This window comes from Zootoca vivipara, chromosome 14 (assembly GCF_963506605.1).
Source record: "Zootoca vivipara chromosome 14, rZooViv1.1, whole genome shotgun sequence".
In the NCBI taxonomy this organism is placed as follows: Eukaryota; Metazoa; Chordata; class Lepidosauria; order Squamata; family Lacertidae; genus Zootoca; species Zootoca vivipara.
In genome coordinates, this window is record NC_083289.1 from 53,896,939 (window position 1) to 53,913,534 (window position 16,596).

Sequence of the window (16,596 nt, forward strand, 5' to 3'; positions counted from 1 at the left end):
TCAAGGCAGCGGGCATAACTCCCACATGCATTAACTATTCTCTGGACCCACCTGGCCAGCCTCTGCCTCCCAGGTTGTACCAGCCATGATGGGCAGGGATGGACTTGGCTTCCCATCTTCCTGCAGGTGCCCAGCCATGTCCTCCAGCTGTTTCAGCAACTGAAGCTGATTCCCTCGGCTGTAATAAGACTGCCGTTTAACCATTTGTGGTACCTTGGAGTCAAACGGAATCTGTTTCAGAAGTCCGTTCGACTTCCAAAATGTTCAGAAACCAAGGCGCAGAAACCAAGGCCTGCAGGCAATCGGAATCCGCATAAGCCACGTCGGACATTTGGGTTCCAAGGCCTTTCCTCCGCCAGATGGTTGAAGCAATTGTGTGTGGGGTGGGGATGTGGGCGATGTGGCTCAGGCGAGGGGGATGGGTGGATCTTAATTACTGGCATAGGTACCCTTCATTAGCGGTTCAGCTTTTGCCTCCCTCTCTGCCAGCTGATGGATAGGGCTAGAGCAGCAAAACACAACAGGATTCGGACTGCTCTTTCCTGCCACACATGATGCCCCTCCCAGGGTTTCATTTTTATTTTTAGGGGAAGTGGATGGACAGAGAGAGAGTCGGTCTATCGGTCCATTACTGTTATTAGCACACTATGAATAGTATAAGCTATTAATAGCTGCATAAATACCATTGTTACATAACTCAGTAATGTAAAATTATTCATGGTTATGCAATCTCGCATTGTGTGCCGTGTTGGTGATTAAGAAGCTGAATCCCAGGGGAAAGTGTTTTGGGCTGGAGCAGAAAGACCCCCTTGCCGAGTGGCTGCCAGGAGGAGCCCAGAAGGGGAGAGCTGTAAGGCCCGGCCACTGGGACCTTAGGCGCCAGGGCGCTCTTGCTGGCTCAGGTGGGGCAGCCTGGCACGAAGGGGAGGGCTCTGGCTTCCCAACATCATTGCAGGAGGTTGGACTACATGACCCTTGGGGGTCCCTTCCACCTCTGCCGTGCCATGATCCTCATAATCCTCAGGGGTGCTGCTGCCAGGGTTTGGAAGGAGGCGAGGGCACTGGCCAACTTTGCCCAACCTGCTTCCTCCAGGTGTTTTGGACTCCCAGAAGCCTCAGCATTATAGAATCACAGTGTCATAGGATTGGAAGGGACCCTGGGGGTCATCCAGTCCAGCCCCCTGGGAATCTCAGCTAAAGCATCCCTGACAGGTGGCCATCCAACCTCTGCTTAGAAACCTCCAGGGAAGGAGAGTCTGCCAAGGATGGAGAGATCCATTGTTGAAAGGCTCTTCCTGTCATCCTACAGGGCCCTGTTGGAAAGGAAAGAAGGGAGTTTTAATCCGAAACAGTGCAGGGCTTTCAAAGCCCCCTAAATAGGCTTTCCCTGAAATATGGCCCAACCCTGTGCCATTGATCTTGAGCTTATTATTCTCTTGCTTTGTCATATTTTTAAGACTGTGGTGTTATTGATTGATTGATAAGTGGGGTGTGCAACCAGGGCCAGATTTAGGTCATGGGGCCCTTGATATGTCCAGCTGTCCTTTGTCAACAACAAATTGTCACTATTTTCTGTGTTGAATATATGCTATATGGTAATTGATGGACCTAATAGGTACTTAAAGCCCTTTGCCCATGTTGCCCTGCGACCAGTCCATGCAGAATGTAGCCACCCTATATATAGAAAGGAGCAAACCAGGGATATTTTACGGAGCTTCCAAGGCCAGCCGCCTCTCTTCCTGCCTGAAGGGGCCTCCCAGGGGTGGCTGTTTGGGGGGCTGGGGGTGAGGGCAGGAGCGAGAGGAGCCTTGCTGGGGGTGTGACGATGCCCACTCTGCCCCCCCCCCGTCTGCCTGTCAAAGCTTTCCTCTTCTCTTAAAGGTGAGAAATGCCGAAGTTTCATTGACCTGGCTCCAGCTTCCGAGAAAGGTAAGAGATGCACATCAGCCGGGGTCACCTTTGCACAGGTGACATTGGCAGCGCCAGGAGAGGGAAGGAGGGAGGGAGCGTGTTTGTCTGCCTCTGTCTCTTATTCCTCCCCCCAGTGTTTTGATGGTGAGATCAGCAGTGCTGATCTGAGAAATCCTGTCCTTTTGCAGAGGAGAGCCAAGAGCAACAGGCGTATCCTTGCTTCCTTCGCTGGGAGGGGCCTGTTCATAACTGAATTAAGGAGGCTGCTGGGGGGGGGGCAGAACGGCTGTTCCCTGTCGACTCTTTTGCCCCTTTTGTGCCTGTGCTGAAGTGGGAAGGGAAGGGCAATGCAAGAGTCCTGCGGTGCAGACCTCTAAAAACCACAAGGGTTGACTTGTCGACTCAGGGTCCCGTGCTGGGGGGTGTCTTGCTCCCCCCCAGGCTTTGCCCTGGTAACTCCTGCTGCTTTGGGGCCCCCATCCTTCCTCCCAGATCCTGCAGGAATGCCACCTGGCTGCCACTCCACCTGGATTGTAAGCTTCCCAGGGCTGAGACCTTGTCCTCGTTTCAGCATCACCAACACTGATGGTGTTCTAAATAAAAATGGTGATTTTAGATGCTTGGGTGAAATTGGCCCTCTTCGCTCGTGCTGGAGCTACTTTCTTGGTACAGTATTTATTTTTGGATGCTGATTTTAGAGGGTATTTATTTTGTTGCTTTTTTTTGGGAGGGGGTAAGTCCACATGAGGACTATTCAGGGGAAAGGCAGGACATAAATTTCCTGAACAAATAATGCTTTGCACGTTCTGTTCTCTTCCTTTCCTGAGGCAGCCAGTGAACTCTGCGGACTAGTGGGCTTGTCGTGGCCACGGAGGGAGGGAGGGAGGGAGGGAGGGAGGGAAGGCTGGGGCCAAATGACGGAATATGATTGCTACCAGCTGCCAGTGGGTTATGAAATGAACCCCCACCCCATCCTGGTAGCCCCTTCCCAGAAAAATGCTTGCTCCTCTTTGCCTCGAAAGGCAGCTGAGGGCAGATCCATGGTTCTGGGAGCAGGGCTGTTTTTCAATTGAGCTTGGAATCAACCCCGCAGCAGCTCAGCTGGAAACTCCCTTGCTCAGCTTAGGATCATAGAATTGTCAAATCGGAAGGGACCCTCGAGGGTCATCTAGCCCAAACCTGCGGGAATCGCAGCTCAAACTTGCCCTGCCCCAGCCTCCCCCCGGCTCTCTGATCTGAGAGAGAGCTCCCTCCCAGTGCGGACGGTGTCCCTTGTGTGCTTGCAGGAGTCCTGTGGCTGTCGGTGGTGTCGGAAGTGCTCTACATCGCTTTGCTGGTCATCGGTTTCAGCCTCATGTGCCTTGAGCTCCTCCACTCCAACAACGTGATAGACGGGCTCAAACTCAACGCTTTTGCGGCCGTCTTCACGGTGCTCTCAGGTAGGTCCCTGTGCAAGCCCAGGAAATAGTCCGGGGAGTAGCTGCACTCCTTGCACTGCAGCCAGCGGAAAACAGCTACTTGGTCGAGCTGGAATGGTTTGCTTTTAAGGCTGGGCTCATCAGTGAAGACCATTTCATTCCTCTCCCAGATCGGAGGATGTCTTGCTCTGAGTTGGACCCACCTCGATCCACTGCATTCTATGCCGACCTTCGGCAGAGGACATTTTCACTGCCTGGCCACACAGGGCGTTGAACCCAGAACTTCTCGCTCACAAATGATGATGATGATGATGATGATAATAATAATAATAAACGGCCTCGGTCCAGTATACCTGAAGGAGCGTCTCCACCCCCATCGTTCTGCCCGGACACTGAGATCGAGCGCTGAGGGTCTTCTGGCGGTTCCCTCGCTACGAGAAGCCAAGTTACAGGGAACCAGGCAGAGGGCCTTCTCGGTAGTGGCACCCACCCTGTGGAACGCCCTCCCATCAGAGGTCAAAGAGAACAACAATTACCAGACCTTTAGAAGGCATCTCAAGGCAGCCCTGTTTAGGGAAGCTTTTAATGTTTGATTTCTGTATTTTAATGTTTTGTTGGAAGCCGCCCAGAGTGGCTGGGGGAACCCGGCCAGATGGGCGGGGTATAACTACCGGTAATAAATTATTATTTATTTATTTATTTATTTATTTATTTATTTATTTGTACCCCACCCATCTGACCGGGTTGCCCTGCCACTCTGGGCATCTTCTAACATATATAAAAACATGAAACCTTAAACCTTACAAAGCTTCCCTAAACAGGGCTGCCTTCAGATAGTTGTTTGTCTCGACATCTGATGGGAGGGAATTTCACAGGGTGGAGGCCACGACCGAGAAGGCCCTCTGCCTGGTTCCCTGTGCTGCTGAGCTACAGCCCCCCTGCCCCCAAGTGACAGGACAGCAGCTTAGCCAGCAGAAGGTCCCAGGGCTGGTCGCTGGCAGCATCTCCAGCTGTAGAGGGAGGTGGGTCCCTGGTGATGGGGAGCGTGCCCCCCAGTTGCTGGGCTTGGTGGTGGCCTGGCTCCAGGGCAGCCTCAGGGTCTCCCCTGTCCCAGCGATTCAAACCTTTGGGTCTGTGTCTCCTCGCAGGGCTCTTGGGAATGGTGGCTCACATGATGTACACCCAGGTGTTCCAGGTGACGGTCAGCCTTGGCCCGGAAGACTGGAGGCCGCACTCGTGGGACTACGGCTGGTCCTTCTGGTGAGTCTGCGTGGCTTGCGGGGGGACCCTCACGGAGGGCCCTCTTGGAAACAGAGGACTTGGCTGGCCCAGTGACGGGTTACCAGGAGAGCAAAACACTGGAGGCTGCTGCAGGCAGAGACTTTTCTCTCTCCCCCCCCGCCCCCCCAAGGATCACGTTGCCTTGTTTGGGCTCCTGTCAGTCTCCTGCACCAAGAGGCCTCCTGGCACCTCTGGAATTGCAGGGGAGGGATCTGTGGGCATCCCTTCCTCTTTTGCATTCCCCAGGGTGGAAGGACAGGTCAAGCGAGAAAAAGAGAGGCTGCTTCTGGTGCAGAACAAGGCGTTAGGTGCCCCTCCTAAGTCAAGACTCTGGGTCTAAGGAAGGAGCTCAGTCCCGGTCATCCACCAGTCGGGAGGGGAAATGTACATGGGGGGGGTGCTTTGTTGTGACTCACCTTGAGCTGGGGTGGGCTGTGCCCCCAAAGGTCACTTAATTAATATTTTAAAGGTAAAGGGACCCCTGACCATTAGGTCCAGTCGTGACCGACTCTGGGGTTGCGCGCTCATCTCGCTCTATTGGCCGAGGGAGCCGGCGTATAGCTTCCAGGTCATGTGGCCAGCATGACAAAGCCGCTTCTGGCAAACCAGAGCAGCACATGGAAACGCCGTTTACCTTCCCGCTGTAGCGGTTCCTATTTATCTACTTGCACTTTGATGTGCTTTCGAACTGCTAGGTTGGCAGGAGCTGGGACCAAGCAACGGGAGCTCACCCCGTCACAGGGATTCGAACCGCCAACCTTCTGATCAGCAAGCCCTAGGCTCAGTGGTTTAACCACAGCGCCACCTGGGTCCCACCAATTAATATTTTACTTTCCTGTTTTAATATTCTTTACTTGATATCCTATGGCTGTTATTATCTTTGTTGTTGTTGTTGTTGTTGTTGTTGTTGTTGTTATTATTATTGCATTTTCACAATTACATATACATATGCAAATATCTTCTTCCATTCCTGTTAGTTTTATATACTATATTCATTCTTACATACATTGCATTTCCCTTTTCAAAACACTATACCAGTCACACACAAAATACATTTCCCGCCATAAATTTCTTTTTCTCCAGGTTGGTTTCCCCCTCCCCCTTGACGGCTTCTTCGTGCTTCCTTTTCTCCATACTGTGTTGTTTTCCTCTTTGTTTATTGTCGTTAAAAAGAATAGTTCTTCCCTGACTAATTTCTCCCTTTGTGAAATTTATTTTCAGCACCTCTTAATCCCCCCCCCGACACCATTGCTTGCGTAGATACATTTCAAAACAGTCCCATTCCTTTTTATACCTTTGACTCGATTGACCCCTTATTATATTATTATATTTGTTTGATTGCTATGAGCCACCTTAAGCACCGTTTGGTGGAAAGGTGAAATGCAAATGAAATATCAAAACATGAAGGAGGGAATGTCCAGGATGGGCCCTTTGCTCCCTTAGGGCACCCTGCCATGTGGGAATGTTCAGGGATGAGAGTAACAGTCCCCTTTTAAAGTCACATTGTGGATACGTTTGCTCAGATTCGCTAAAACCTCTATAATAATATTGTCCTGGTATTTTCCCCTTTATTCCCTCCTAAAAGATAAGACACGACACAGCCTTCTATAAAAGTATAAAAAGAGTTCAGACATCTGTTCACAATAGGATCCCAGAAGGCAGACTTAGCTTAGAAAAAGTTACAGTGGTGCCTCGCTTAACGAATGCCCTGATTAACGAAATTTCCGCTTAACGAAAGGTTTTTTCTAGCGGAGGTTGCCTCGCTAGATGAATTCGTTTTACAAAAAATTCGTCTAGCGAATCGCGGTTTCCCATAGGAATGCATTGAAATTCAATTAATGAGTTCCTATGGGCAAAAATAATAATAATAAAAATCAAAAAAATTCATTGCATTCCTATGGGATTGACTAGACAAATTTTTCGTTATAAGAAAAGACCCGTGGAACGAATTAAATTCGTCTAGCGAGGCACCACTGTAGATACATCTGGAATCTATCCCATAAGGAGATAGCTCCTTTGTCCTCTCTTGGCTGGAAGCCAAGAGGGCATCTCTGGCTAAGCAGATGTTGCTTGCTTGAAGAACGAACTCAAAGAGAGAGAGATGGCGGCCAGCCCTATGCCTTTTGTTACCTGCACAGGTGAGACCACGCCCACCTCTAGTCACATGCAGAGGATGTCTGTCCCAGCCCAGGAGAAACACTCTAGGGATGTTGTACTTGACTGCTCTTGTGTTTCACATCCGACATGCCAGAGAGAGGCATCGCTGGGGGTGGGGGTCCTAGTCCTGTGTCTGCCACCCAGCCCCCTTTCTCCCTTCTCCCCCCTCCTCTCTCTGCAGCCTGGCCTGGGGCTCCTTCACCTGCTGCATGGCTGCCTCCGTCACCACCTTGAACTCCTACACCAAGACCATCATTGAGTTCCGCCACAAGCGCAAGGTCTTTGAGCAGGGCTTCCCCGAAGAGGCCGCCTACACGGACCACGAGCCCATCCCCTACTTCCATGGAAGGTCAGTGGGGCTGGCCTTAAGGGGGCTGTGGGGCAGGGAGAAGGAGGGGGGCAGGGGTGGGCATGCAGAGGGCAAGGATTCCTCTGGGTGGGTGGCTCCCACTTTCCTCTGAGCAAGGCGCAGCTTCCTTTCGATGGGAGAGGAAACGCCCTAAATAATAATAATAATAATAATAATAATAATAATAATAATAATAATAATGTATTTATACCCCACCCTCCCTGGCCAAAACTGAGCTCAGAGCGGCTAACATCAAATGTATAACATATGAATATAAAATCAGGCAACCAATTAAAATACAGCCTAAAATCAGATCAGGATCAGGATCCAATCCAATCAGATGCCAACCTGCAGAATAGAGAGCTCTCTGTCTCTTTCTTGACTCCTCAAGAGGCTTGGCTCTTGCTGACTCTCACCCACAAGGACGTTGCCATTGGTTGGCCAGCACGGCAGGGGTGGGGACCAAATCTTTCCCCAGGCCCCCCAATAATTTCTGGGTTTGTCATCTAGCTGGAGAAGATGATCTGGGTTACTGAATGTGACTTTTGGTGGAATGAAGTAATTTGGCTCTCTGAAGCTCATCTGAAGGTCATGACTGGCCGGAATGGAATGGGTTTGGTGCAAGATCTGTTGGGAACTTAACTCTGTGATGCTGTGGTTCCAAGTGTGCAAAGGGAGGTGGGGAGAGAAGAGGGTCCACGGCGGTGACTCTCTTCTGCTCGCCTTGGGAAGGAGATCTCTCCAGGCCCGGCTTGTGTTGGGTGAGGAGGCAGCAGCCATCCAAACCATCCCTCGTGCACCAAGTCAAAGTGATAATGAGCCTCCTGAAGGGGCCACTCTCCCCCCGCCTGGGCCCTGGGGGGGCTTCCCCCCTTTGGACTTTGGACTGGGGCAGGGACCCGTCAAGAGCCAGTGTCTGTGCCTGGAAGAAGGTGGCCAAAGTGTTGCCTGGGGTTCCTCCGGCAGAGAGAGCCTTGGGGTTGCCTGACAGATTCCAACTTCTCAAAATCTCTCTCGCAAAGATATGAGCAGAATATTTCCCCCACTGACCTACACCCCAGCCAGGAAGCAAAGACAGTGTTTTAAAATTTAAGCTGGTTCCTATGAACCCAGAGAAATGGATCTTGACCCAGGGAGAGCTCAAGGATCCAGGCAAGCAGACGAATTTAAGCGTCTCCTGCCCACCAAATAACAGAGACCAAACCAGGACGTACGAAGCAAGGCACTTTTATTTTAACTGTTGCAACAGGGTCCTTCCTCTCACACAGGAGAACAAGGAAGGAACCCCAAACAAAGATGTCTTGCCCTTAAAAAGAAATTTGAAATTGGTTTCAGCCCACCCCCCCAGAAGCATCATCCATATGTCACAGAAGGGGTGTAGCCCAAGACCCCCCTCCCTAGATTCATCATAGGTACATCATGAAAGGGGAGGTCTGGTGGCAGTAATCTGAGCAGTCTGGACCCTGCCCCCTGCCCCCCAAAACCTAATCAACAAAATTGAGAGATATTTACATTTCCCTGTTTCCCAGCCAAGTTAATCACACCCTTTTGTCTGGCAGTCAGGTATCAGGATGCCAGGGATTATCACTTTAATTCCTGAGACAATGAGAAGGTTCCCCCCACCCCACTTCTTCCTTGCAGAGGAACACCTGGTCAGAGAGAGAGTCAAAATGGTGTCAGAAAGGCCTGTCTTCCTGTGCTGCTTCAGACATGTGCCTGTACATTCATGTACATGTTTTATGAACAATTATTATATATATATAGATATGACCTCAAAATTCTTATAACAATTCCCCATTTGGGGCTATAATTTTTCTTAAAAATTGTTGCCCCACAAAAGAATAACCAGATGTGTTGTTTTAGTACTTTGGGAGAAGCATTTCTCAAAAATGGTCTATGTATTACACTTAACAGGATGGTCCACCAATATTGACTGGAAAGTGCAGTTTGCTTGTTTACCCTTTTGTGTGTTCTCAGGTGTCAAAAGCTAGCTCTCCTCTGGTTGCACACCTCCAACGTGGCACAACAGCAACAATCCCTGGTGAATCCCCTTAGGGCTTTCATATTGACCATGTCGCCTGGCACTCACCATAGCTGCCACAGGTTTGGACATGTCATGAGAGAGATGCCTTTGCCTTGGGCTTTCTATGGGCCTTTATTATAGGCTCTGGCCTTGCACTGTAGGGAGTTGCCCAGTTGCTCTTAAAGGAAGAAAGCTACTTGCACCTTGGATACACTTGCCCAATTAGAACTGAAGCCAAATTAAAATTTATACAGCCCCATAAAACATGTCCAAATTAGTCAAATTTAACTCTAAAAGGGATCATTCCTGTTAAATCAAGACATAAATACCTTCATTTATCTGGTGTTTCATGGATCTTGGAGCTTATTCTTGGTAAAATGAGTAAAAACAAATTTAAAAAATGTGTAGAGAAGGTTGGCACACTGCAGAGTGCCAGGTGGGACAAGAAAATGTGGTCATAAGTTGATCTAATCTAAATACTGAACTATGCAATATCCTGATCCTTTAAAAGGCATACAATGCATGGCAATAATACAAAAAAAAAACATTGGGACACTATACATTTTTTTTTTAAAAAAAAACCCAACAATTAAACACAAAATTGGTTCACCTCCCCCTCCTTGTGGAAATAACATACTGTCAGACATAGTTCAATGTTTCTGTCGAATATCACGCAACATAAGACCTAATAATTATATATCAGTTGTATGTCTTGAGGCCATCATGATCTTGAGACAATTCCGGCTGCTTTTAAATCCTAGGGCACAGAGTCTTGAGGTCAAGGAGAGAGAATGTCCTTGCAATTCACTTTCCCCCTTTGTCCCAAAGTCATTTGACACATTTCAGTATTCCTATATAACACATAATGCACAAAACCTTCAAATTATTAATTATACGCCATTTGTATATCTTGAGGCAATCAGGTGAACTTGAGATAATTCTTGCTGCTTTTGCATGTATCTCCAACAAGGGGGTTTTCTTGTCTGCCTTCGAGTCACTGGGAGGAAGTTAACAGTACTTCTATAACAGCACTTCTAAACCTTGCTGAAACGTTATAGCTTTCTAGGTCCTCCTTCTTAGGTTGTGATCAAAGAGATAAAATGTCAATTTGGTTTCCTGTAAAACATCCTTTTGAAAATAGGCCTGCAGGGGGTTGGGGCCTGAAGATATAATTAGTTAAAAAATAATAGTGATAAATAGTCAAGAAAGGGGAGAATATTCTAGAAATTTCTTCTTGGGGAGCTGCAAATAATATAAGATCATAGTTATTTAATTACTGCTGTTATTGTCTACTCAGTCAGTTTAATTTACTTCACCTAGTTTGGCTGTGGAGGAAACAAAGGACAAAAATTTTGTTAATTAGGACACAATCGATAAGTTATTAACATTTTCCTTATGTGGTTCTGAATTCTCTTTGAGGTTCATGTATCTTGTTTGAAAGGGATTATTATTATTATTATTTACAGGAAAGAATGACTTAGATGCTACATTTGTATGTACAGAAAGAAAAAGTAGAAATACCAAAAAAAAAAAGATACAAAAATAAAACAAAATAAAATTTAGATTACCACTCACACAACAATTTTTACCTGGTTATTGTTAGAATAATTTCATAGACATAATGGAAAAACTGATATAATAAATGGAAGCAGATTATTTATAAGCTAAAGAGAAGCGCCAAAGAGAAATGAAATTACTGTTTGTATCTCCTCACTCCTCACTTTTTTTTTTTTTTTTTTGCTGTGGAAGAAAAGAATTGGCAAAACACTCAATCATTGCTACATTAGAAAAGGGAGGGTTATATTAACATAGGGTAATGCTTCGGGGTGAAATGCAAATGGGAGATAAGTATCCATCCTGAGTACCTGCTAGGAAAGAAATGGAGCCTTTTGTTTGCATAGTCTGTCAACTGGTAGACAGCAATTTTCTATGAATTTCCAAGTGTGGAGGGGCTTGTTTAGGTGGCGTCCCCCCCCCCCCATTGGGAGATAATTTTGCATTAAGGTTCTGAAAGAATTTCTCCACACCCTGAATCTCAGTATTCTGCTGGAAAGGGAAAATTATTTCATGTGAAAATCAGTCAGGAAATGTTCCTAAAATGTACAGAGTTTTGCATGTTGAACTGGAATTGGCAGCTTCTAAACAGTTGATGGTTCTCAATGGTTCTTTATCTATTTATTTTTACATAAGGAAATTTAAATTTAAGTTTCATGTGCAAAGCATAACCTTGAACCTCTTAATTAATTTATAAACTACTCAAGAGACAGACTTATAGTAGTACTCTGCTATTTATACCTGTGGAAAGAATCTGGCATGTTAAGATTTTTGGAACTTGGCAACCACTTAACCTTGATGGACCAGTAACACACATGAGGTTGTTTTCCCTCAGTGGTTCAAAGCTTTACATTAAGAAATTTGAATAATATTTCATGAGCAGATTATAACCTTTTCGCCCCTTAGTTAAAACCTCATTTTTCTCCTCTATTTTCCTCTTCAAGCTGACATAGCCTCTGTGCATGTACAGAGTTCATGATTCGGCAGTCTATTGTACCATTTTTTAAAGTGCTGCACCTCTTGACAAAATTACCATCTGAATAAAGGAAGGGAAGGGGAAAGAGTAGATTTTAAAATAGGGTTAGATTTTACACAGAAACTCACTTTTCAGTGCTTACAAACACATTTTCTCTCCCTCCTTTTTGCAAGTTTGGAAAGGGTTGGAAGGGATCTTGAGTAATCTAGTCCACCCCTTCTGAAATATGGGGATCTCAACACTATCACTGCCCTTAGGATACACATACATTTGAGTACAGACGCCTGACTGGGAAGGAAACACAGGCTATGCCCTATCACGGAAGCACATGTGTGTACTAAGGGAAAAATAAGGAAGGGGAAGATTAAAAGTACCAACGTTATATAGAAGCCTTTAGCAAACCTTAAGATTGGATAAACAGTTTAAGAGGGAATTTACTTCCTTACTAAAACCATTCTGTCCATTTGAATCAAGGTTAAAGTGACTCAGATAGACATTTGCTGGCTATGGATCCTCTACTTTTAATAACATTTCCCTAGAAGGAACACCATATTCCATAGTCACATGGTGAAACATTACATACAGAGCACATGGCTCCCTTGTGACACAGACCTTAAATATTATGAGTTCACAAACAAACATTTTCAAGGTTACAATCTCCCTTTTCCCTTCCCGCTCCCCCTTTCTGTACAGAAAGGGGTAGGTATGCACATACACCCCACTTTTACTCTCTAGAGAAAGATTGGGAAATGTTCAAGACTTTCATATGTGCTTAAACTTTAACCCTTAATAGAGAAAGTGATAAAAACTTATATAATCACTCCACAAAAACAACAATTACACTCTTGTTCCAACTCTGAAAACCAATAATCTTTCCTTGCCAGAAAGCAGAGCTGGGCTGAATTTCAACCCATCACCACATCAGACACATTGCCTTTCACATAGCTCTAAAATGGGGGTTAGAAGGGACCCTGAGGTCATTTAGTCTAACCCTCTAAGATACAGGATTCACAAGATTTGAATGAAAATACCAACTTTATATAGAACCCTTTAGCAGATGAGTTTTTTTCCTTAAGAGGTGATATCAGGAGCCCAACACAATTGAAGTTAAAACTAGACTCAGATAGACAATTCCTGGCTAAGGAAGCTCTACTTTTGACAAACAATTCACCTTTATAGGAATAGCTGTTCAATTTTCCTTTAGTCAATATTCCTCTAGTCACTTGGAGGAAGACTCCCCTTTGTAGCCTCTCTCAATAACAACATTTGCACACCTCATGAAGTGAACATTTTCAAGTTTCAAAATATTTTCAAAGCATTGAGCAAGCATTTTCAAACTTACTACTCTTATTTTCCTTCATCCTGCCCCCTCTTTTTACTTTTGGAGAGGAAAAAATGGCCTTCTACAGCCTCTTTAAAACAAACCTTTACACACTACCTCCACTCTTTTAAATATTTGCCATTGTTTTTGGGTTGATCAAGCCCTTACATAAGATTATTTAAGCAAGCTTGCCTTATTATTATATTATTTTAAACTATGCATGCTTTAAAAAAGGCAGTCTGTGGGTGTCATGGCCAAATTTTACACAAACCCCTAATTTCCTAAACCTGGATTATATCTCTCATTTACTTTAAGGGGAACAATGAACTATAGCAGACACAAGGATCAGACGCACATACACTTCACAGACAACACAGACAACATGTAACATGCAAACATATATAATTTTATACCATAACATACTTTGTAGGATTCCTCACAAAACTTTTCTCATTCAGAGTTCACCAGGGTTAATTTTAAAGCGGAGATTCACTGTATGTTAAAGGAACCTCCTGGTAGCCATTTCCCCTCATCTGGGTGGTCCATAGTAAAGCGGACCCAGTGTTTTTTTCTTACAAAGTTTTTGCAATTGGTTCCCTTCAAGCTTGTCCGCCCCGGGGATTTCGTGCCAATTTAAGAGAACGAATTGGAGTGGACTTTCATCCTCAAAGTCCTTACCGGAGCCAAGCCTCAGTTGTGCTTTGCCTCGGTTGGGAGTCTGGGAAAGGAATTCCTTAGAGTGGGTTGCACCCATTTTACTTAAGCCTTTTTATACTGCAGTTCGGGTCCCCGACCCTGTTCCTGGACACTCTTAACTTCCCGAGTCTATGACTCACCCCCACGTCCTAGTGGTGTTCCTGCCTGCCGTTCGCGTGCACTAACTACTAGGCGGCCTGGTGCAGCTAAAACCCTATTGGAACCCTCCCACTGGTCATCAATTGCCTGAGGGTTCCACAGCAACTTCCTGCCTCTTACAATCTAATAGAAAGACTACCTGCCCTGGACGCTTGCCCACGCAATGCCGGGTGGTTAGCCTTGGAAGGAAGGTTTTTTGAAAAGAACGGGTGACCTTGCGATCTAGAACAACCCCGTCACTTCCCGGTGGGGATCGGGGGTGTCTAGGGGCGGCTTCACCCGAAGATTAAGAGCAGAGGAATAGGAAACAGAGCTGGGATAGCCAGATTCCCAGATTGGTAGAAAAGCGACAGTTTGCTCAGACTTCTGCTCAGTTTGGCAGAAGGGAGCTGGGACAGTCTTTCTAAGCTCTGCGTTTAACGTAAAGACTGTTGCCCGGGACCTCAGTTCTACTCTGTAACTGTGCCTGGCAGCCTTGCTGCAACTAAGGTCCAAAGAGGAGAGTAGAAAAGGATAGTCCAAGTGGAGAAATAGATTTTTAGTTGCTGTGGTTCTTAGCTCACCCAAGGTGTCCCCTTTTAATACTCACGACCGATCCTTTCAGTCGAATCCCGTTGTCTCCAGCTTCCAACTGGTTCCTAAAAAAAAACAGCCTTGTCCCTTTAAACGTTGCTTCGTCCTGGGGGTCCCGCTTGGACTCTCAATTACTACCAAGTGCCTCGGGTCCTGAGGTTGGTTTACCCCCCTGCAAAAGAGGCAAGGGCGCGCTGGGCTCCCCTTCCTCAGTGAACCCGGAGCTCAAGGCAAAACTGGGTCCCCGAAGTGGTCGCCAAATTGTTTTAAAATTTAAGCTGGTTCCTATGAACCCAGAGAAATGGATCTTGACCCAGGGAGAGCTCAAGGATCCAGGCAAGCAGACGAATTTAAGCGTCTCCTGCCCACCAAATAACAGAGACCAAACCAGGACGTACGAAGCAAGGCACTTTTATTTTAACTGTTGCAACAGGGTCCTTCCTCTCACACAGGAGAACAAGGAAGGAACCCCAAACAAAGATGTCTTGCCCTTAAAAAGAAATTTGAAATTGGTTTCAGCCCACCCCCCCAGAAGCATCATCCATATGTCACAGAAGGGGTGTAGCCCAAGACCCCCCTCCCTAGATTCATCATAGGTACATCATGAAAGGGGAGGTCTGGTGGCAGTAATCTGAGCAGTCTGGACCCTGCCCCCTGCCCCCCAAAACCTAATCAACAAAATTGAGAGATATTTACATTTCCCTGTTTCCCAGCCAAGTTAATCACACCCTTTTGTCTGGCAGTCAGGTATCAGGATGCCAGGGATTATCACTTTAATTCCTGAGACAATGAGAAGGTTCCCCCCACCCCACTTCTTCCTTGCAGAGGAACACCTGGTCAGAGAGAGAGAGTCAAAATGGTGTCAGAAAGGCCTGTCTTCCTGTGCTGCTTCAGACATGTGCCTGTACATTCATGTACATGTTTTATGAACAATTATTATATATATATAGATATGACCTCAAAATTCTTATAACAACAGGAAGGGAAGAGTCCTGTATTTTAATGTTTGCTGTCTCAAAGCCCTGCAGTTCTGCCCCCCCCCCATTTAAGTGACAGCAAATGCTGATGCTGGGAAGAGAGAACCTTTCCTTCTCCTGCCTTGCTCTGGGCATGTTTATGGTCAAGCGCAGGGGCTTTGCGACAGTGGCAGCTGGTTGTACAATGTGATATTTCCTTGGTCCCCCCCCTCTTGTGGTAACTCAAGGGCTTGGCCTGCCTTGTGAGGATGGGTGGGGCTTGCAAACCGATATAGAAAATGAGGGGGGGGTTTGGCTTTTGCTGCCCAACTCCCCCAAGGGACTGAGTCCACAATCGGTCAGAGATGAATGAATGGAGGCAGGATGCAGTGAAAGTAAGGCAGGTCTTTATTCTTCTGATGCAACAGAGTCCCCTCCCTCCTAGCAAGAAAGCAAGAGAGACCCAGAAAAATGGTGTGCAGGCCTCTATAAAGACTTTTGAAATTGCCCACCCTCTAGCCCAAGACCACCCCAAAAACATCATACATACATCACAGGAGGAGGCGGTCTCCAGCAGAGATTTGAGTGTGTTGCTTCTCGCCTGTCTGCCAGGTTACCTGGAAATGCCTTACTTAATTGCATTTTCTGCACAGCCTGGCCATTCCTTTGAGATCATAAATACTATAGTTCCTGAATCTCTTGCGCATATTGATAGTGTGCTCAGCTTAACAGATACATGGTGGACTGTATTTGCCGGGATGTTTCAGCCCCTCCAGTCCAAAGGCAATTGGAAAGCTTTTCCCATTTCCTCCCTCCTTGCAGAGAAATATTTGAGGTCAATTTGGGAGAGTCAAAATGGCTTCAGGATTGCTCTCCTGTACTATTTCAGACACGCGGTTTAGATACTTACGTATGTGCATTTGCCTTGTACATTTGTGAGCATTGATTCTATACCTGAGACCTTAGAATTCCGATAACAAAATGGAGGTGCTGAAGGGAAGCGCGGCAAGTGTTGAAGAGGCATTTCAGCCCTTTTCCTGCTCATTGCCTTTCCTGTGACTCTTCCTGGTTGACCAGCGTGGGCTGGTGAGGTGCGGAGGAGCAGGGCTCGTCCCTGGGAATGGCAGGGGAGCATCAACAATCCTGGTGACGTTTCCCTGCAAAAGTCCTTCCTGGACTCTTCCTCTTGCGGCAATGTCCTACAGACAGCTTGCTGGACCTT

At 46.6% G+C, this 16,596-nt stretch overlaps 1 protein-coding gene across 1 annotated transcript in view; it reads left to right on the forward strand.

The window, feature by feature from the left end:
- The window catches only part of LOC118092903 (germ cell-specific gene 1-like protein), a 28,226-nt gene that overhangs the window by 5,960 nt on the left and 5,670 nt on the right, over positions 1–16,596 (forward strand). The window contains exons 2-5 of the mRNA XM_060282421.1: positions 1,882–1,929; positions 3,198–3,350; positions 4,478–4,589; positions 6,949–7,116. Coding sequence (XP_060138404.1) covers positions 1,882–1,929; positions 3,198–3,350; positions 4,478–4,589; positions 6,949–7,116 — 481 coding nt within the window. The remainder of the gene's footprint in view (positions 1–1,881; positions 1,930–3,197; positions 3,351–4,477; positions 4,590–6,948; positions 7,117–16,596) is intronic.